Genomic DNA, 22,179 nt, shown 5'->3' with positions numbered 1-22,179 from the left:
AAACCACATCATCTCTGTTTTACAATTATCGAGATAACTATTATAAAAATAAGATTTAATTTATTTATAACAATTTCGAAAACTTTGACTGACTAAGCTTTGAGTAACTAATTAAAGCTTAAAAATATAGTTGCGTTGATACTTTTTTTTTCCAGTCTATTTTTGTGAAGCAATTATTTATATTTTCAGGTACCCATGAAGTTTGCCCACAACTCTTTTGGTATTCTTCAACCCAAAGATGTTTTTCTGGCTACAGAAATAAGAAAAGATTGTCTACTCAAGCCTTAAAATTCCTAGTGATGATGTTACTTCAATGTTCCATCTACATAAAACTTTTATCATACTATTAATTGCTGACTAGTTTTTGTGAAGCAATATTAATTATTATCTTATGCATGGTTCTCAAAATATTTTGGGAAAATAATAAGAGATCGTGTATTATCAAAGATTTTCATGGTTTTTACGACGTTCATCTAAATTCAAGTTGTGTTTAAGAAGTACAAAATTAACATTTGCTTGCAGGGCTGTTTCGTAATTATTCCCCTTAACATCTACATGCTTCACTCCCTTTTTTCTTTATTCTGTTAATTGACTTGTTTCAGTTCAGTAGTGATTGGTTAGATTTCGATTACTTTTTTTTCTCTTAAATTGGTAAACACCAATTTCCGTACTTTATTGACTTCATTTTTGTCAAGAGATTTTAAAAACTAGCATTGAAGGGAGGACATTACGAAACACTCTCATTGTAATTCGTGTACTATTAGCTTCGTGCATTTTCTACGTTTTGTAAATAAATAAAATGTAACGTGCTGTTCATTTTTTTAATAATAAAGTGTTGTTCATTGTTTTTAACTTAGAATTTATTATTTAATTGTTTAGAAATTCGTTATATTTTTAAAAAGTATAACACACGAGCAGTCAACCACTATTTTAATTTTTTTTAAAAAATGACAAATATATAATAGTTTTTCCTTTTGCTAATAATTAATAAGAATTATATTTTCCATTTAATTGGCAATGAATAAACGAATTTTGTTATTAGGTGAAGAATATTACGATTTGTTTAAAAAGCACCCTATATATGACAAAATACTAAAAAAATTGCAATTTAACTTTGAGAGGACCAAACTTGCAACTGGTCACCTGCCTGAGCTATTGGGGATCCTGTTTTAGAGATAGTGGCTACTTTCCACATTATCATAATCAAAAATACATATTCGCCGAAAGAAAAGGCATGTTTATTTAGAGAAAGTACGTTTTTGTGTCTGTTTTTATTACTTAATTTACACTTTGACGCAGACACCGAAAAAAACCTGTTAGATCATTGAATTTATATTTGTACTGTATAAAATTCAATAGAGAAAGTAGATTTAAAAAATTATTTGTCCTTCTTATTCAAAAATGTATCAATATTTGGTTTTGTAAGTTAAAGAAATGAAAAACTGCTTATCACAATTACTGCAAATAAGTGCAAAATTTAAAAAAAAAATTGTTTGGAAGTGAGAAATTTTAATGAAATTTTACCTTTAACGCATAAAAAGACAACGGTGTCTCATGCTGTATTTCATAACTATACATTGTTAAAATGATAAATTCAATACTTTCTGCATCAAAGGATTAATAGTTGGCACTAATTAGTTAGCCTATTTTAGGCAATCTCCAATGAACTTTTAAGAATGGTACTAACGCGAAAATCTGATCACCAGAACGAGAATTATTTAGGGTGTTATCTTTTCAATAGTACACACAAGTTTAAAATTTTTTTATAAATATAATAAAGTATATATACGCGTAATTTATTTTAATTTTTAAAAAAACTTAAGACTTCGGAATTGTATTGGATCCAATGATTAACCCTTTGACGCAGATGGGACACCGATATTCCTTTTGTATATACTTTATTCTGGAGTTCTAATTACAAGCAAAAATATGTTTTGGTATTTTTCAATTATTAAAAGCAGTTTAATAGTTATTAAAAATATCCGTGAGATTATCAGTATTATATTTATATGAAATTAAAAAAATCTTTTTTCATTCATATTAAAAAATTTATCAATAATCGATTTTGTAAATTAAAAAAAATTCATTCATAAATCTTGTTTGTCATTGATGAAATCGTTTCTCATAGATCTAAATAACTGCAAACTTGAAAAACTATCGTTTGAAAGTGAGCCGCGCCTGGAAGATTTTACCTTTAATACAGAAAAGGACAGCGATGTTTCAGGCTGTATTTCATAACCATAAATTAAGAAAATGCTAAATATAATATTCTCCACTCATTTTGACATCAGTTAAAACAAAATAATGAAAAATATTTTTAATAAAAACTCTGGAAGGACCCGGAGCCAAGTACTCGAGAGTCTTCGAATCGATATGACTTCTGGTGCATCTCGGGGTTGCTTTGTAGCTATCAGACTGAATTAGTTTATGAGCCCGTGGGGCCTGGGTAGCCCATATTACTTGCTCTCCTCACTAAACGAATCCCAGAGTTTGAATAACTTCAAGTGAGTTGTGCATAAACATCAGAAATATAATTTATTTAATGAAAATTGGTAAAATTAACATCAATGAGCACTATTTGTATTCTAAAGTAGTAATTGCATTTTCAGGATATAAAAGTCTGCTGCAACCTAGCACTTTTAAACTGAAAACCTTTATTTAATCAACATGTTCATAAATGATCTGCCACATTCATATCCTTGCCAATTATTGCTTCATAGCTTCGGAACTCAGTCTTCTGAAATCTGAAAAAAAGGAAAAACATAGATAAATAAAATAGATTTAAGTTTAAAAACACGAGTGCGTCTGTAAAAAAATTTGTCCCACATAGCTTTTCACCTTTCTCAAACTTTTTAACACTAGAAAGACTGACTATCAAAAAAGTGGAGGATCCCCCCCCCCCTCTCATCATTGGTATGCGGCCAAGGAACCGGGCTCTTCACTTGTTCATATAGGTGATAGAGCATCTCAAACAGCTATTTCCAGACTGGCAAGTGGACACACGAATTGTCTCTCGTATTTTGAAGAAAGAAAGACTTATGCAGTCTGCTCCAAATGTGAAGCCCCAGCAGGCCTCAGCCGAACATATCCTTGACTGCTTGGGCCTTTCCAAAGAGGATTTCTATACTCCACTTCTTGTCATCGACTTTTTGAGGGTCAACAACCTACTGGATCTTGTCTGACTTCGTCAGACAATTAGAGGATAGGAAACAACAACAACAACAAGAAAGACTTAAAATTAGTATATACCTATATTGCCCAATAGCAGTCAAAATGACTGGATTGTGAATGCGAAAATAAATTCGTTTAAAATTAATTTTTAAAATTTTTTAATATTATTTACAGTTATATAACAAGTTATTAGTAAATATTAACAATAAAAAAATTATATGTTGTACAAAAAGTCACAAACTTCTAAGAAATTGTGTCATTATATACATCATTGTTTTTCTGATTGAAATTAAAAGCAGTCAAAATGACTTCTTTAGTCAATCTGGTGTTAATTATAGATAAAATTTATACAATAATTTATTTTCTATCTTCCCCAGTTTATTTCTTCTTTTATTCACTCGCTACAGTTAGACAACTCCATAGTTAGACTTCATAGTAACGTAAATACTTATATACATAAAAATTAAATATAAAACAGCTATGTGTGCAATAAACTAATTAGCTTACATAGAATTAAGTAACTTGATTTCATTAGATGTTTCAAACTTAAATAAAATATAAGTTGCGTAAAAGAATTGTTGTCATGGGTTATACTGTTTCATAAATTAAAGGTCTGTTTTTCATAATCAAATTTACCATAAGACAATCATTATAATTTTGAAAATGGAGCAAATCATCCAAATAAAAAAAAGTAGAGTTCCATATAAATAAAAAGCATTTGTGTTCTAATTTTTTAATATTTAAAGAGTTACTCCGCTGCATTATCCAGACTCATAAAAATCAAGTAATTGAAGAAATTTGAAATTTAAATTATTCATTCATTTTGATAATTTTCATGTAAGGGAAAAAAGTCTCATTAAATGGATGATTTTTAACAGAGTTAAACAGCTTTTGATGTATTTATGTTATTCTTCCGTTCGAAAGTGGCTGGGATAGCCCGGCTGGTAAGACGTTGGGTCTATGTCCAAGAGGTCGTGAGTTCAATCCTCACCAGCCAATGACTCCCGAGCACTAAAAGGTAACTGGTGCGAATCTGTCGGAGTCACAAAGGCTTCCAAGTTCCCATAACATATCAATACCATTGGGGGTATTGGATCAGAGATTGATAATGCTTTAGTTCAGTAGTTCAGGTTGTAATTACGATCTGAGGATGGACGGTGTGGGAATGTCTTCTTTCTATGAAACGGGAAGTGGCGTATGTATGTTGTCTCCGGACTATCCTAAGAGATGTTTTTCAGATAGTCGCCAACAGCCTATTAATTATAGACATTGATTATGGACATTAATTATAATATACATTACTTGCAAATAAATTAAAACTTGTATTTTAATTTGTCAAGGTTTTTATGTAGCAAAATATATTTATGTTATAAAACAAATATTTCATATGTGGTATACAATATCACAAGAAGTCCTGTCAAACATAAAAGAAAAGGAAAAAAGTGCAAAGTTAAATAAGGTAAAAGAATTAAGTGAGGTAACATAGGTAAAAGAACTGTGGTCATAAACAGCAGTGTCACACAGTGGCTTTTAACTAACTTATAAAATTTATTTGCTAATTCTTTTTCTATCTTCCTTCTTTTTTTTTTACTAGCTACATCAAGATTCAACCATAGTTATAGAGAAATATCAAAATAAATACTTATAATATACTTTAAAATAAAAAATATAATACGAATCTCTTTGTAATGAAGGAAGACTCCTATCCTAATAGTCCAACGTGGTCATAATTTTTTTTGTCATTTATAAAATGTAAAATTTTATTTAAAAAAATATTTTAAAAAATTAACAATTTTGTGTGAAAATTTCATTGTCACTTTTTTTAAATATATAATCGTCATTGGATAGTTGACCCACTTTTCAGTTTACGACTACCAATGTTCAGCTACGTAGCCCAGAATTTTTGAACCCAATCCAGAAGACAAGGAACCTCCTAGATCAAGTATTGGGAGAAATTTGCCTTCGTGGAGGACTTTTTTAATAGAACCAACCCCCATTTGAGTTAGATGGAGAGAAAAATCAGGAATACCTCCCACGGTTAGCCTGATAGCAAGGGGACTCTTACCTGTGATCCGTCTACCACAGAGGATATTTTTATGTTAGCACTGTAGTCGGTGCGAGCCGAGTGCGGAATTCAAATCAGCCAGCCGTCGCTGGGATTCGATTCTGGTCGCCTCATTGGGAGGCGACTGCTCTATTCCCTGAGCCACTATGGATCCATTAAAACTTTTTGGAAAATATTGTGTGATTTATTTTCAAATTAAAACATGTGGTCTTTGCAGTTATGTTATTTAACAAAAATGGTAACCAGTGAACCAGCCTTTTGTATTAATGCATTTTTTTATCTATAAAATACTGTTTTTAAGAGTACTTTAACGTTTATGCTTATACAGATAAAAGGTTTCATTATCATAAATTTCTCTGTTAGTTATTAAATTCTTATTAAAGCATTGCTTAGTTAAAATTGGACAAGCATTTTAGCTATGAATTAATATTTAGGATATTTTGTACACTTACGACAGAACGATCTCTCTTTACGACGTCCACGCTTTTTTCATTCCAAACCAGAGCCGATGGGACAAATAATTCAGAAGTTATAAAAATTTTATGTACAATTTTTGACTAATCTAATTTACGCTCGTGACATAGTTAAACTTAACAGAAATATTTACTTTAAAAAATTATTTTTTTTAACTAAATTTTATTTTATTTATATATAGTTTAAAGAATTCAAATTTAATAAAGTAAAGAGAACATTAATTATCTATACACTTTATAATGAATACCATAATTTGCTAAGTCTCACCTCGATCAGTGTTAAACTCCGATTCAAATTTTTTCGACAATTTTAAAAGTACTTCTGTTGCCAAATGAGGGTTTCTTTCTATCCAATATGACCATTCTGGAGTTGAGAGAATTTTATGTGCATTAACTATGATGTAGTTTACCGTATAAGTTTTCAAAATCATATGATTTATCATATCAGCTATATACAGTACTCTGCATACATTTGTAACTGACAAATTCTTCTCCAGATATGTAGAGCACTGCTTTACCAAAGACAACACTTGATATCTTTCTGCTGCTGCTAATAAGTCAATAGCGATATCAACGTCCATGTCATTCACCGCTCCGTTATACAAGTATTCCAGTAAATATTTCAGAGTCTGCTCTCCAATATCATTGATATCAATGAGGTCATTGTTGTTCTTTTTCATGTCTTGAACGAACATTTCAGAGAATACAGATGAATAGTCAGAGAGTAAGCTTTTGTGGACGTGAAAAATATCGTTGTCCGCTCTTAATTTGAGATCAGCGGAAGTTTCATCCAAAGACAAATTTTGGTAATGATGTTGTGAATAATAAACTAAACAATCAGATGATGCACTCGATAGCGATTCATAATTGAGAATTGCACTAATGTCATCTTTCCGGCTATAGTTAATCTTCGAAATAAAAGAATATAGACGCAAAATATAAAACTTAATCCGAATCTCTTCACGCACAAAACAACGAGCTTGCTCTAAATGTTGTTTAGTTATGAAAATTGGAAATTCCCAATTTCTGTTTTCTTTACTAAACTCATAATCACCCTCACCACAAGCTACCTGATTACCAATCGCATTCATCAGTTCTATGTCACATGTCAAATGGTGCGTCCAGTCATCTTCAACAGTCGAAACTAGATCAATATGAATTTTGTCTTCCACATATTTAAAGTTAACTTTAATCGACACGTTATCCAATTCGATTTGTTTGCTTGCAGACCAATCGTTGCAGAACTTGAAAGACCATACATACGAAGGTGTATGACAGCTGACATCCGTTTCAATTTCACAGCCGGTCTTAAAACCGTCACTCGATGTCACAGGACTGTTTGACATGTAGCAACGGAAGATTAAAGTGTCCTCCGGGTATTTCAATATTTCTTTAATCAAATCATAAAGTTCAATTAATCTACATAATTCCGAGGAAGATCCTTCTTGAAATTCTTGGTGAAACACATCGGAAGTTTTTAAAACAACACCAGTAGAGCTTGCTAACTGATACCGGAAGTAAACAGCAATAGAATTAGAATTATTTTTACCATCGACCCGTTTTAATCTGCACTCGAGATCCTCGGATACTGTTCTAGGAAAGAGACTTACTTTCCACTCGCTGTCTTCGAAACTCTTAACTTCAAATGCCGGACTGCTGAGGCACTCACAATAGATTTTACCGAAAAAGTTTAAATGGTTAATTTTCCAAGTGAATAGAAATTTTTTTCTGTCGTCATCTGCCATTTTGGAATGATTAACTGACTAAGAATTAAAGGAATTCATTTTAGAAAAATGCATTCACATTCGAGAGCCACTGAAACGAACAAATAGATCCTTAACTCTACATTTTGTCCCACCGTATCAGTTCAGTTCATTAATGCGTAATCATTGATTCGTGTTGCATAACGAACTGCCAACAGCGATTGCATGACACTGAGAAATAATATCCTACCTCCTTTCTTTCTCCCATACACGCATGCGCGCGCAGTGACAAAAGAAGAAAAAAAAAACTTAACTGAAGGTTGTTGATTTGTATTGTCTGCTTTGTAGTGTAGTATTCTGTAACTAAGCATATAATTTATCTATTTTAAAGTGTGATTTTTTTAATTATATCATTAAAAGCGATTAGAACAACTTATTTCCTTGCAATAAAAAAAGTTCTTATTGGGAATTTGACGTTGATTTTAACCAGTCCTTACATTTTAGAGAAGTACACTTTTTTTTTGGAGGTAGACCGCAGAAAAAAAATTTACTTTAGTGGATCGCAATTAGTACCGTTTTCATGCTAACCCTTTGGCGCAGATCGGACAATGGTGTTATTTTATAAAAAATTTTCTGACCCTCTAATTAAAAGCAAAAATATTTTTTGGTATTTTATAATTATAAAAACATTCTAATAGATACTTAAAAGAATCTGTTAGATCATCGGAATTATATCTGTATTAAAATTAAAAAACCAAAAAAAGAGGTTTATTTTTTCTTCAAATTTTTCATTTAAATTCAAAAATTTATCAATAACTGATTTTGTGAATTAAAGAAATTTCTAAAATGAATGCCTGTTTTTCTTAGATCAAAAGAACTACAAATAAATGCAATTTTGAGAAATTATTGTTTAGAAGTGAAGCGGTGTTTGGAAAATTTTACTTTTAAGGCAGAAAAAGACACCTGTGTTTAAAGTATCAAAAAACTGCTACATGCAATATTTTTTGTTTCTTATTTTGACATAAATTAATACAAAATAATAAAAAAGAAAGAAATATATACTTTTTTTAAAATTCTGTGTCAAAGGGTTGATTATAATATTTAATGTAAACATTACTTTAATATGAGTCATTAGTTGAATATGAACAATATCAGTTTATCTAAAAAACTAACACAATGTACTACAGCATATTAAATAGTATTTATGAAGTAGATGCTTAATATTTTCGAAGTAAAGAAATTAGCTCATGTTGCCTTCTCTGTATATAATTAAAAAAATAGAATTTTCCTTTAATGCAAATTAAACTGTTAGTAGATATTTTTTACTGTATATAAACTACTTTCATTTTTAGTTTATTAATATGTTTTAGTTGAAAAAAGATAAAATAAAACATTTAAATATTTAAAGTCAACAGTCCTTTTTACGAGGCTTAATCGGTTGTAAAAATTTATAATAGTAGGGTAAAATCAATATTTCGCAAATTAAAATTTTTTAAAACCATTTTATCGTTCTGTGCTTTGAAGACGAAGAAATACCATAAAAGTCACATCTGTAACATATAGAGCCATCCCAGAGCCGGATAATACCTTTCGTTGGCCCTAGGCACAGAGCCGGAGCTTTTGGGCCCTCCCCTCCTTCCCCCACTCCTCCTCTCTTTTCAAAATATATGCTAAAATTTTCTTGCATATTTTTTTTTTACATTTTTATTAATAAGGATTTTAATTTACGAATTTGTTTATTGAACTTTATCTGCAATACCGACATACTGCCGATATTGCAGTTGATATCGATAATACCATTATGATTAGTTCGATCGATAACTATGTAAACACTTTACGTCAACAATACAACAACAAACTAGCAAAGAAAACAGTGAAATTTATAGTGAGATTAATTACAAGAAATATTTATACAGTAGAGAACCAATTATCTGGCATGCTCGGGACCATCGCTATCCCGGATGTCTGAATTTCCCAGTTTTCTGGATCGACCAAAAAGTGTCATTAATCGATGTTTTATCGAACCCGAATTACAAGGAAATTACACAAAAATTTGTCAGAATCTGAGATTAAACTAAAAGCGCAAAATTTGGTGAAAATTTACTCATCCGATTTAGAGAAAAACTTTGTAGATGAATTTTTACTATTTTCAAATTTATATGAACATATATCTGCACAAGAAATGTTGAAGGCTCAAATTAAAGATAAACTTGTGAATACTTTTTCTAACGTTCACATTGCATTAAGAATATATTTGTCGATTCTTGGATAAAATGCAGAAGGAGAAAGATCTTTCTCCAGATTAAAATTGATAAAAAATTATTTGCTTTCAACAATAAATCAAGATCGTTTGGCATCGCTCGCACTTATGTCTATTGAATACGACATTTTGCGTAGTTTGGAATTCGACAGCATAATACAAGATTTCGTTGAATCCAAAAATCGCAAGAAAGTAATATATTAGATCATAAGATTCTGCAAAATAATTTATTACCGAAAAATATTATATTTTTATTTGTATCTTCATAATTTTGTGCAAAATACACTTGTTGTTTTTAAAGCTAAATTATTTTTGTCAACAAATTTTTTTCTCCCAAGTTTTTCGTAGGCCCTAGGCACGTGCCTAGTGTGCCTATAGGTTAATCCGGCCCTGAGCCATCCCAATCCCGAATCTTGACCCTCAAATTATTTATTATTATTAAGGGGTCACAGTACCCAAAAAATGACCAAAACATCGAACAATTTTTTATTGCTTATAATAAAACTTTAAATTACTTCAAATGCACTGAAAAAAAATCATCTCTCTATCTACAGTTTTTAAATAGTTATGAATGATTTTAGATTGGCCTAATACAGAATGCCCTAATGCTCAGCAGACAGACTTTTCTCATCGATGATAATTTTGTGTTTTAATCTTAATCAAATCCCTAAGGATTTTTTTCTGTTTAAGATAAAGCTTTGAAGTAAACTTTTATATCTTAAATATAATAGTCTTATTTAAACTGTGCATGCAATAAGCCTTTTATGAGATATTACAATATTTACAGCATGTTATATATACCTAACAGGAATTTTTAACCTTTTTTGCTACTTTTTTACAAAATAATCTATAAAAAATATTCTAATTGATATTTCACCAAATGAATGCACAAAGTTGTTAAGATGAATATTGTAAGCACTAAGAATTTTTTTTAAAAAAATATGTTAACATAGAAAAGCCTTAGAGATTTAAAAATTTCGAATTTTTTAAATTCTTTTAAAAAATTTAAACAGTTTAATTATTTTTTGAAGATAAATTATTGATTATAAGTTAAATTAGCATGTAAGGCATCCAGAAAATAAATTATTATACCATTTTTTAAGAAAATTGTTGCAAGGGTACTGTGACCCCTTAAATTATTATTATGAAATTATTGAATTGACCTGCAAAATTATTTTTTGAAAAAAAAGCAACAAAATGATATAGTATTACCTTTTGAAAAAAAAAAATTCGTAAAAGAATTTTTTTCAGTGTTTTCAATTTTTAAATTTAATTACACCATCTACCTAATTCTAACACAATTAGATTTTTTCTGTGTCGTATAAAATTTCAAATTAAAACACTGACTACAAATATCATGTATAAAGAATCAAATAAACATTTTTCGGAATTATATCTGCAATATAATTTTTTTGGTAACTTTGCACATTCAGCTTTTCATTATTAAAAAAGAAATATCAAATAAAATTTTATTTTTTTAAATACTTTATTTCTTAAAGTAGAAGTAAAGCACGGAAGTTACTGAAGGATTATTAAGTCCATATTGATGACTACAATCGTTCTTCGGTGTTCATTTTTGCCAACAGAACTTGATAAATTTTTCAGTTATACAATAATAAATTTAATAATAATAATGCTTTAAACTATAGTTTAACATATCACAATAGTTTTTTAAGTATTAACAAGTCTGCTTGAGAGTCCTGACCAATTAAAAATACGACCCAAAACAATAAACAGTGGGTTAAAGTTTCATTTTTTTTCAACCGCACTGTATTACATATTATTTTGGTTAGCAAAATGATTTAATATTATTACCTCCGAGCTCTTAAGAAATTCCTTAGTTTGAAAATTTTACATACAGATCACGTTGTGATAAATCGGGAGAAGATACATTTTCAGAAGACGCTTTGATTAATCAGACATTTGCTTGACAGAAAGAAGAAAACTTCTTAGGGTTAGCCCAACAATAATTAAAGGAAGAAAAATTCTCTGATGAGGTAGGTATCCATTATTAAAGATGCTAGTAAATTTCACGCATTACTTAATAGTTTGCGAACACTAGTTAAAAATACAAAATATATACATACCGGCTTAGTTGTTAGGAACAATCTTGAAATTCGATACAATATTTGAAATTATTTCACCTGCTAGTCTGGCATTTTCTTGCATGAAATATCTCCATTCGTCAGAATTGAATATGAATATCGAATTCATTGCGATGAAATTTATTGCAGCTTTTTTCAAACTGTTATGGCTGATCATGTCGGCAACGGAAATTATTTCGGTAACATTTTCCAGAGACAAAGTGGATTCTAACAATTCAGCACATTTTTCAACCAGTGACGATACTTGATATTTATCGGCAATCACAAAAAGCTTTTTAGCATTTACGTAATTAAAATTTTCCACTGTCTCGGTGTAAAGGAATTCAAGAAATAACTTCATAGTATTTGCTTCAAAATCAGGAATGTTTATAACACCAGTTTGAGACTCAATCATATTTTGATCGAACATAGCTGAAAAGACGGGTGAGCGAGAAGCTAGAATACACTTGTGAGCTTGCATTTCTTCGTTTTCTACTTTTAACTTGATGTCGGTGTGGACGTTGTTGCACAGCATAACTTTTAAATCTCGTAAAACTGTACTATTACCTTTTGAACCATATTCTGAGCTTGATATTACAGGTTTTATTCCGTTTGAAGCAGCTGTTTCGCAAAATAAGTAAAAGCTGTCAATTCCCAAACAATCATGATTACTGTCCACTTCTGTTTTCGTAATAAAAGCTGGCAACTCCCAAATGTCGCTCCTATCGTTCGTTTTAAACAAATGAGTGAAAGTTCTCGATTTTAAAACATCTCCATTCGACTTTACCAGAGATACTTTACATTCAACAAATGTTGGCGATATAGTCTCTTCTTTTTGGCTTACGTTTATCTTGACTTCATTATCAAGCATATTCAAACTGATTTCGTACAATGAAGTTTCGGTAAAGACGAGTTCTTTTTTTACAGGCTTCGAGGAAATATCGGTGATTTTAACTTTCCACAAAAACAAGATTTGATTAACTGGAATCTCAGAGTGAACTTCAAAATCAGGAGAACACTTATGTTTGCTGTTATTAAACATGTGGCACTGTACTGTTAGAACATTTTTCGGCCATTTTTTCAGCTTGCTTGAAACTTCTTTTGTGTGTATAAAACGTTCCCAACCAAAACGTTCATTTATTTTATAGGTATAGTTTTTGGTTTTTGCCTTTACATAAATTTCACCACCCTCATCTCTCAGTTCTAGCTCGAACGCTAAAGAGCTTTCTTCAGAATAAATATCATTTTGTTTCTTATACAAATAAACTCCGAGCAAGCCTATCTCTCTTACATCTGTGCCATTTGGATATAATCTTAGACACCATTTGCTTCCGCCAAAATTATTAACTTCAAATATGGGACTGTCTATTGCTTCTCCGCATTTATAAAAATCACATAAGAAATTTCGGATTTTCCATTTAAAAATAAATTCTTGACTGCTGCCCATGGCTAGATTTCAACTAAGCCCGTACAAATATATCCAAAATAAAAAAATTTTCTGAACTTCCGGCTATCAATGAATGCACAACGTTTCTTTTAGCAAGAAAAGCGCACTGTAAAACTTTTTATCTAACAGGAAAATTACCATTTCTAATCTTGATTTTTTTTTGTCGCGCAGGCCTACTAAGCTTCACTTTGTGTGAAAGCAAGTTAGTCACGTGGAAACGTATGTAGCGATAAGCAATATCTGAGTTTATCAGTGTGATGCCATTATATACTGTGTTATCAGTGTATAGGCGTTATATATTTCCTAGACTTTAAAATTTCTTTAATTTCATAAATGTAATTTTTTTCAATCATTCCTAATCCAATTTTAATTAAATTAAACCAATTATTTAATTTTTATTACACTCCATAAAAAGAAAATAAAAAATATGTATTTTATTATCTTCATAACAATCAATGTAACTGCTAACTTTTTCTTAATTTAATACAAAAAAATTAATTCACTGTCGTGGGGCCTCTCTGGCCGAGCGGTATCGCTCGCCAAAAGCTGTGCATAGCGTGGAGGTAGCGGGTTCGAATCTGGCTGCTACCCTGGATGTATCTTCGTGCTGTAATTCTCTGTATTGTGCCATCTGTCGTATTTGACGCATGTTTATAAGCCTAAATTGAGCACACAAGCCTGCAAATGTATTTAAATCCAATGAACCACTCTCTGTCGCGACAAAATCGAATATCAAAACCTATTTTCAACTCTTTTTTTTTTCCGTAAGCTATTTTATTTCGCTTACCATAAAAATGGTTCAGTTACAGGGTTGTATTAATTTTTCACGGTCTTTCTTTGTAGTTGAGGTAATTGTAGTTCATTTACGTCGCACTAGAGCTGCGCAATGGGCTATTGGCGACGGTCTGGGAAACATCCCTGAGGACGATCCGAAGACATACCATCACAATTTTGATCCTCTGAGGAGGGAATGGCGGGCTACCCGCTTCGGTAGTCCGACGACCTGCACTCAAAGTCGAGCACTTTACGGTGGAACGAGGTAACGAGGACCAATACCGCACACCCTCAGTCCCTATGCAGACTGATCCAGGTGGTCACCCTCCTGCACACTGACCGCAGCTAGTCATGCTTGACTTCTGTGATCTGCTGGGAACCGTGTCTTAACGATCAGTCCACTACGGGACTCACGATCTTTTTAATAATAAAGCTGCAGCTGGACTATTTAAAATTTAATATTAATTACGAGGGGTAGGCTTTGTTTCGGTTATTTAATATTTCGATAAATTGCCAACTATCTCTTCCCTTGTTCCTAAGTGTCCGTTTGTAACCATTCTTTGCCCTTTAATTCTTCCTTTTCAATTTAAAACTCTTGGCGTTTGAACTAAGGGCATTTGAATGCCCGAGGTACCCTCAGCCCGACCATTAAATAATTACAAAAAAGAATGGAAAAAATGCATGTTTTTTTTTAACATGGATGTCTTCCTCTCTATGGCATATTATTTTGTTGTAGCTAATAATTATTTTACTATCTTTTTCACGTAGCCATACTTGTATCTTTTTAAAATAATCCCTAAATAAAGCAACAATTCTTTTTTTTAAAACATTTTGTTCAAATTTTCTAGATAAGTAGATTGAATAGAGGTAGAATAATACTACAGAGTAGAGATGTTAGCATTTTTTAATATTATTATTATTACTAAGGGTAATTTGTTAAAAGCAGAAGGGTTGCAAGGAATTTTGAAAAGTTCACTGTAAAATAGAATGCATAAAATTAACTAAGGACTGCTTGTGAAAATTCTAAAAAAGGACTGCTTGTGAAATTTCTAATACGTACATTTGAAAAATAGAATATTAAAATTTCAGAATATTTGTTAGAGAATTTCAATTTATTGAATATTAAATTATAAAGGTCAGGCAATGACTTTTTGAATACCATTTTACAAACTTAACTACTGATATTTCATTTTTAAAAATGGCGTGCTCAATTAGTTGGCTTTGGTCAATTTAGCATCAAACAAAAAAATAATATTTTAGTACGATAAATAAAATTTTAGTTTAATTTAATATTGTCTAAATAATAATTAATTAGTTAATTAATAATTAGTTAAACTGGAGCCGTGATGGCTCAGGGTATTGAGCGCTCGCCTCCCAATGAGGTGATGCGGGTTCGATTCACAGCGATGGCTCATCGATACGAATTCCGTTCCTGTCTCGCATCGACCACAGAGCTGACGTAAAATATCCTCATTGGTAGGCGGATCATGGGTTAGAGTCTCCTTGCCGTGAGGATCAGGGAATATTTTCGTGGTTTTCCTCCCCATGTAACGGAAATGTATGTAAGCTCCAACAAGAAGTTCTCCACGAAGACAAAATTTCTCTCAATACTTGAACCTGGAGATTCCTCGTCTTCTGAATTGGGTTCAAAATTACAAGGCTAGTGAGATGATTATTAGTAGTCGTAAGTCCAAAATTGGGCCAGTTGTTCAGCGACGGTTATAAAATAAAATTGGTTAAACTATTAAAAGCAAATCATTATGCTTTAAATTTCATTATAATTCCCGTAGCTATAGTGTGTTTTAAATTTAGTTTATTTTTTTAATTCTTATGTAAGAATTCTTTTTATATAAAAATATACTATCCTCTGACTTATCGAACAAAATGTTTCGAGAAATTCGATTTAATCTTTACAAAAATTTAAAAAGTAGGGACGTGCAGTTCAAATTTAGCGTTAAAATTAACAAAGTTATCGTAACGTTTAATTTTACATAGTATGCAACTTTGGTTTCATAGTCAATTGGCGTTATTTTGACCAGATTAAACTTCTGGTAAAAAAAAATTCATGTACTTTTTCAGTTAAAAATATAATTTCTAAGTTTGGGTCTGAGAACATATTGATAGTGTTTAATCTATTTTTATTGCTGTAAAAAGTTACACCTCTCGATAAAAAGTTCAAAAACTTGCGACCAAAGCTACCCTTACAACTGGGATAATATTAAACACCCACCCAAAGTTTTTTCATTGAAAATTGCTTCAAAAGTCAACTTTTCGGAAATGTCTCCTTATTGGGTGTAAGGAAGAGGAAAATATTGTGATTATGCTTGAGAATATTTGAAATTTTTTTTATAAATTATATCTATACTAAGCATTTGTTAAATAATTAGATTACCGTTAGAAAATTTTATTATATATCTTTTAGCAGAAGTAATTAAAAGAATGACAATACGCTTGTTCGTACATAGCTTAACTCACGCTGTTCCAAATATCTTTAAAAAAAAGTTTGCCTCATCGTTTCCTTGGAGATAAGAGTTTCAAAAACAGCGTCAATCAGAGAAATTCTGGTTTCATCCATTTTTTCAGGAGAAGAGAACAACTTAGATTTGCATTTGGTTTTCTGATAGAACACAAATGTTAATAAATAAATAAAAAAATATGTCTTAAACATTTTAAAGGCCGAGAAAGTTTGCGACCATAGTCTTCTGCTTGCAGGGTTAATTATCTTCAATCCTGCTTGTTCTTTGTTCATCAAAAATGGTTAAGTCATGAGTAGAAATAACATCAATCAACATCTTCCTGACTGCTACTTTGACACTCAGTGGCATGAAGTGAGAGGTGAACGGAGTAATCCCAATTTTCTTATAGCTCACCGGGTAACATTGCTCAACTAAAAAAATTCGCTTTTATATATGCTCTTATTTTAAAAAGTTGCTCTTATAATAGAGTATAAACTCCTTGGATATTTCAATGAAATATAATACTAAGAGACGATTCCACTTTTTCTGACCTAACTACCCTACGGCGCCCTCTCGCAACAATTAACGGAATCAATTGGTTGACTCAGTAGATGTGAATAGTTTACGCTGTACTGTATATTATGTCGTGTCTCTGTCATAATTTTGTTTACCTCTGTACGATTATATTTGTATAGCAAGAATGAATGAATAATAATCCTTCGTGATTTTTTGTTTGAAGTTGAGTTTTTATGCTTCATTCCAATAAAAATTATTGAATTAAGATTTGATTACGTGGATTTATGTTAGCATTACAAATTTTTTATAATACTGTCCATTTATGTAGAAACATAAAATTTTCCAATTAACTTCAAATCTTTGATTTTACATTTTAGTTCTTTAATACGAAACAAGCATTTCTGTAATATTTTTATTAATTGTTAGTTATTTCAATCTCCCATATAATTAATTCTACTATTAACAGCGAAAATAAAAAAATCTACATACATTACACTTTCGGCAATTTATTCTTTAGTTTAAAAGAAGTATTGGTACATGTTATTTATATAAATATGTTATTTTATTCAACATTCAAATGAATTTAAGAACAAAAAAATGGAACAAAATTAAAATATTAAAAAAAAAATAATTTGCAATTTACTTTCCAAATTTGTCTTTATTAACAAACATTCTCAACGAATTACCATCTAAGCATTTTATAGAGTTAAAATAAAACAAATGACCAGACGATTATAAAGAGCTTTATAAATTCAATTAAAAATAATAAAAGAAAAAGATTAAATTCATTAAACTAACTAATAGTTAAGCTATTCGCCTTAACGTTGCGCTAAAACAGTTTGGACCAGACTGTTACCTTTTCGCCGCGCATCGATAAATATCGTCTTTTTGCATGCTTTAGCATTGGAGTGGAAACTATATATTTATCTATGGATATTTCTTTGTGTCCAATTTTCAATGAAAATTGAAAAACCTAATTGAAGCTCACAGAGCTCTTTTTTTAAGTGCTAAAATTAAAACATGCGCTAGATACGCACAGACTAACAGACGATATGAAGAATCGAATAAATACTATGATTAAGAGTCTCAGGTAATTTTAAACATAAATATGCTTATCCTTCCAAATGGTTTTCCAATTTCAGGACGTTTAAATTAATTTAACTCTAATACGAAAACTTTTTGTAGCCAAATATTAGTCATAATATTCTAACATCGTTTCTTAAACACAAATATTTAATTCTCAACAGTATATTATTGTTCCTCAAATGAAAATATCATAAAATTTAAAAAAATAATTCAAATATATGAAGGCCAGATGTTTGGAGCCAACAGCACTAAACGTACCTAAATTGTAAGTTTTTGTCATAAATTATACGTCATTATTTTAATATAGTCTTGTCATAAATTATATTATATTTCATAATTTATATGTACAGTTCAGTGTAATAAAAAGAGATGGACTATCCTGAATAACTTTTGGTCTAACAATCGGATCTTCACGTTCTAGGTCTCAATCTTAATGGCTCGAGGGTATGGCTTCAAATATGCTAATTAATAAATGTAAACGATATTTTAAGTTCCAAAATCGGACACACCTATACACACTTTCTCTCAATAAACTAAACCTTTATTTCAACGGATTCAGATCTCTGATCCCTAGAATAAATGTAATATATATATATATATATATATATATATATATATATATATATATATATATATATATATATATATATATATATATATAAATAAATAAATACAAGAAAACACTAAGAAAGTTAAGAAAAACAATAAGTAACATTTATTGCGCTTAAGCTGCAAGTAAACAGCACTCATTAGATAAGTTCAAAATGAAGAATAAAACAAAGAAAATTAATAGACATATGAAAAAAAAAAGGGGGTGGGAAAGAATAAGTAAAAAAAAACAAACAACAAACAATATTTTATTTAAAAAAAAAAAAAAAAAAAAAAAAAAAAGAAGTGAAATGTTAATAAAAAACCGGAAAAAAGGCCGAAAAAAAAAGATATAATCTTTTCTTCAGCCCACACGATTATATCTGCAAAACAGAGTGCTTTCTGATATTGTATCAATAAAGCCAAAGCAAAATATATTAATACAATAGTGTGAGGAGCACTCAAAAAAAATTGTTTTTTTTTTTTTATAAAATAACAACATAAAAATAGATCATAAAAAGTAAATATAACATGTAAAAACAGATAATAAAATAAAATAAAAAGAAAAAATAAAATAAAAAGAAAAACATTAAAAAGGGGGGACTATAAAGCGAGGAGCAAAATCATAACTGGTAATTTAAATATTATAGAAAACTTGGAACTTAGGAATTTAATGATAAAAGGCACAAAATTTAGACCCATTTACCATATATCAATCAATAAGATTCTAAAATACTTTCTTAATGATCTCAATAGTTTTTGTTTAAAGATATCAAATAGATTCTCTTTACCTTTAGGTATGCTAACAGAATGGAAATGGGAAGTTTATTATTACTTTAAAAACTTTATTTTCAATAATAAGGATTATTTAAATAAGAATAACAATTCAACAAATTTTTCTAATATTGTTCAATCAATTAAGCAACTTCAAAAAAATTTTGTAATTACTCCCATAGACAAAGCTAACAATAATTATGCTATATTCTGTAAAAAATTCTATGCTGAACTTTTAAATACGGAATTAAAAAATAGTAAAAATTTTGAACTTAGTAATTTCAATAATAATATTGCCATTAAAAAAATTTTAGCTTTTTACAAGAGATTAAAAATTAAAATTAGCAATATACAATTTCCTTACTTAATTATCAGTCCTAAATTTCATAAAATTCCAGTAAAATTTAGAACTATCACATGTGGGTCTAATACTTATTTAACTAAACCTGGCACCATTTTCTCTAACTACTTAAATAAGATTATTAACTATATTACAAAAGAAGGTTTCTCTTGGATAATCACTAATAATCAACCGATTTTAGATTTCATTAAACATAATAAAATTAATTCTATTGCGACTTTTGATTTCCAGGATCTTTTCAATAGCATTCCCCTTTCTAAACTAAAAGATGTCCTTTTGAATTATTACCATGATTTTAAAAATATCCTTTGTTGCGATTTTGATTATTGGGAAATTCTGATTAATTTTTGTCTTTTTAGTAATTATCTTTACAATGGAAGGGATATCTTTCTTCAAATTAATGGAATACCACAGGGATCTAATTATTCATCTTTCTTAGCTAACTTATTTTTGCATTATTATGAAAAAAATTTTACTCTGAGTATTAAATTTGTTTTTAGATATATTGATGACTTAATTATCTTTAATTTCCAAGATTTTACTGTTTTATTGAGTGATATATACCCTGAGGAATTAATCTTACTTCGTAATCATGATGATAATATTAATTTCAATTTTTTGGATTTGGGTATTATGAAAGTTGAAAATATCTGCTTTGTTGATTTATACGATAAAAGAAATGATTTTAATTTTAATATTAATAAACTAGTTACTTGGAATTCTAATGTTTCTAGGAGCATCTATTTAAATACCACTTTTAATGAAATGAACAGAATTAAAAGAATATGTAGTAATATTTATTTATCCAAAATACAAATCGATAAACTCTTTCAAAATCTGATAAAAAACAATGGATACCCAACTAATGTAATAAAATTTTATATAAAATTATTGAATTAATCGTATATTTTGGTGGATATATTTTCTAAACATTTTTTTGTTAATTTTTATGATTTTCCCATGTGCAAATCCATTTTAGGCCAAAATTCATTGCCAAAATTATTTACTAAATAATTTTTTTGTTAATTTATGTAATTTTTCCATGTGCAAATCCATTTCGGGCAAATCCGTGGCTATAATTATGTACTAAAATTTTTTCTTTGTTAATCTTTCCATGTGCAAATCCATTTCGGGCAAATCCGTGGTTAGAATTATTTACTAAAAATTCCTTTGCTAAATAATTTCCCTTGTTAATCTATACAGTTTTTCTATGTGCAAATCCATTTCGGGCAAATCCGCGGATAAATTGTTTGCTAAAAATTTCTTTATTAATTTATACAATTCCATGTGCAAATCCATTTCGGGCAAATCCGTGGTTAAAATTATCTGCTAAAATTTTTTCTTTGTTAATTTTTCCATGTGCAAATCCATTTCGGGCAAATCCGTGTTAAAAATTATCTATTAAAATTTTTTCTTTGATAATTTAAATAATTTTTCTATGTACTAATCCATATCGTGCAAATCCACGGCTAAAATTATTTGCAAAGCAGGCAATTTATGTTTCTCTTTTCTATTTTATATTTTTTCTTAAATAAACATCTATCTTCTAAAACTATTTATGATCAATTTTTAAAATTATCCAGTATAATATTACCTTGTGCACATCCATTTCGGGCCCATCCTTGGTAACTAACAAATCAAAACTCAGAATAACAAATCACTTCAGCAGTGCAGTAAGAACGACACTTTAGAACCCTTTTGTTACACTCAATTTGCGCTTTTGTTTTCATCTTTTGTTTTCATATTTTGTAATCTGGCAATCTTTCTGCGAAAACATTTTTAAATCATTCTTGAAAAATAACTGTCCATGTAAGTTGTTATGATTTTGCTCCTCGCTTTATAGTCCCCCCTTTTTAATGTTTTTCTTTTTATTTTATTTTTTATTTTTATTTTATTTTATTATCTGTTTTTACATGTTATATTTACTTTTTATGATCTATTTTTATGTTGTTATTTTATAAAAAAAAAAAATTTTTTTGAGTGCTCCTCACACTATTGTATTAATATATTTTGCTTTGGCTTTATTGATACAATATCAGAAAGCACTCTGTTTTGCGGATATAATCGTGTGGGCTGAAGAAAAGATTATATCTTTTTTTTTCCGGCCTTTTTTCCGGTTTTTTATTAACATTTCACTTTTTTTTTTTTTTAAATAAAATATTGTTTGTTGTTTGTTTTTTTTTTACTTATTCTTTCCCACCCCCTTTTTTTTTTTTCATATGTCTATTAATTTTCTTTGTTTTATTCTTCATTTTGAACTTATATATATATATATATATATATATATATATATATATATATATATATATATATATATATATATATATATATATATATTATACAATTGTATTATTAAAATGCTTGACACCAAATCTCTTCTAATGTTAAATGAAATCTATCAAAACTAAAAAGTAGAAAATA

At 29.4% G+C, this 22,179-nt stretch overlaps 3 protein-coding genes across 6 annotated transcripts in view; 1 reads left to right on the top strand and 2 right to left on the bottom strand.

Moving 5' to 3' along the window:
- Positions 1–852, top strand: part of LOC139424954 (cytochrome P450 9e2) — an 85,138-nt gene extending 84,286 nt beyond the window's left edge. For all 4 annotated transcript variants that reach the window (XM_087157038.1, XM_087157037.1, XM_087157039.1 and 1 more), the window contains one exon: positions 190–852. In XM_087157038.1, coding sequence (XP_087013164.1) covers positions 190–288 — 99 coding nt within the window. In that variant the 3' untranslated portion in view covers positions 289–852. The remainder of the gene's footprint in view (positions 1–189) is intronic.
- The window catches only part of LOC139424769 (speckle-type POZ protein B), a 64,623-nt gene extending 51,271 nt beyond the window's left edge, over positions 1–13,352 (bottom strand). The window contains exon 1 of the mRNA XM_071177299.2: positions 11,760–13,352. Coding sequence (XP_071033400.2) covers positions 11,764–13,203 — 1,440 coding nt within the window. The 5' untranslated portion in view covers positions 13,204–13,352 and the 3' untranslated portion in view covers positions 11,760–11,763. The remainder of the gene's footprint in view (positions 1–11,759) is intronic.
- LOC107446227 (uncharacterized) overlaps positions 2,638–22,179 on the bottom strand; it is a 34,819-nt gene continuing 15,277 nt past the window's right edge. Inside the window, exons 4-5 of the mRNA XM_087156520.1 lie at positions 5,978–7,472; positions 2,638–2,744 (exon numbers count right to left, since the gene is read on the bottom strand). Of these exons, the coding sequence (XP_087012646.1) occupies positions 2,707–2,744; positions 5,978–7,472 (1,533 nt within the window). The 3' untranslated portion in view covers positions 2,638–2,706. The remainder of the gene's footprint in view (positions 2,745–5,977; positions 7,473–22,179) is intronic.

The sequence above is a fragment of the Parasteatoda tepidariorum genome, chromosome 2 (assembly GCF_982258835.1).
Source record: "Parasteatoda tepidariorum strain Cologne lab strain chromosome 2, Ptep-v5.0, whole genome shotgun sequence".
Taxonomy (NCBI): domain Eukaryota; kingdom Metazoa; phylum Arthropoda; class Arachnida; order Araneae; family Theridiidae; genus Parasteatoda; species Parasteatoda tepidariorum.
Note: the sequence above shows the minus strand (reverse complement) of the source record. Positions and strands in the feature narration are given on the sequence as shown.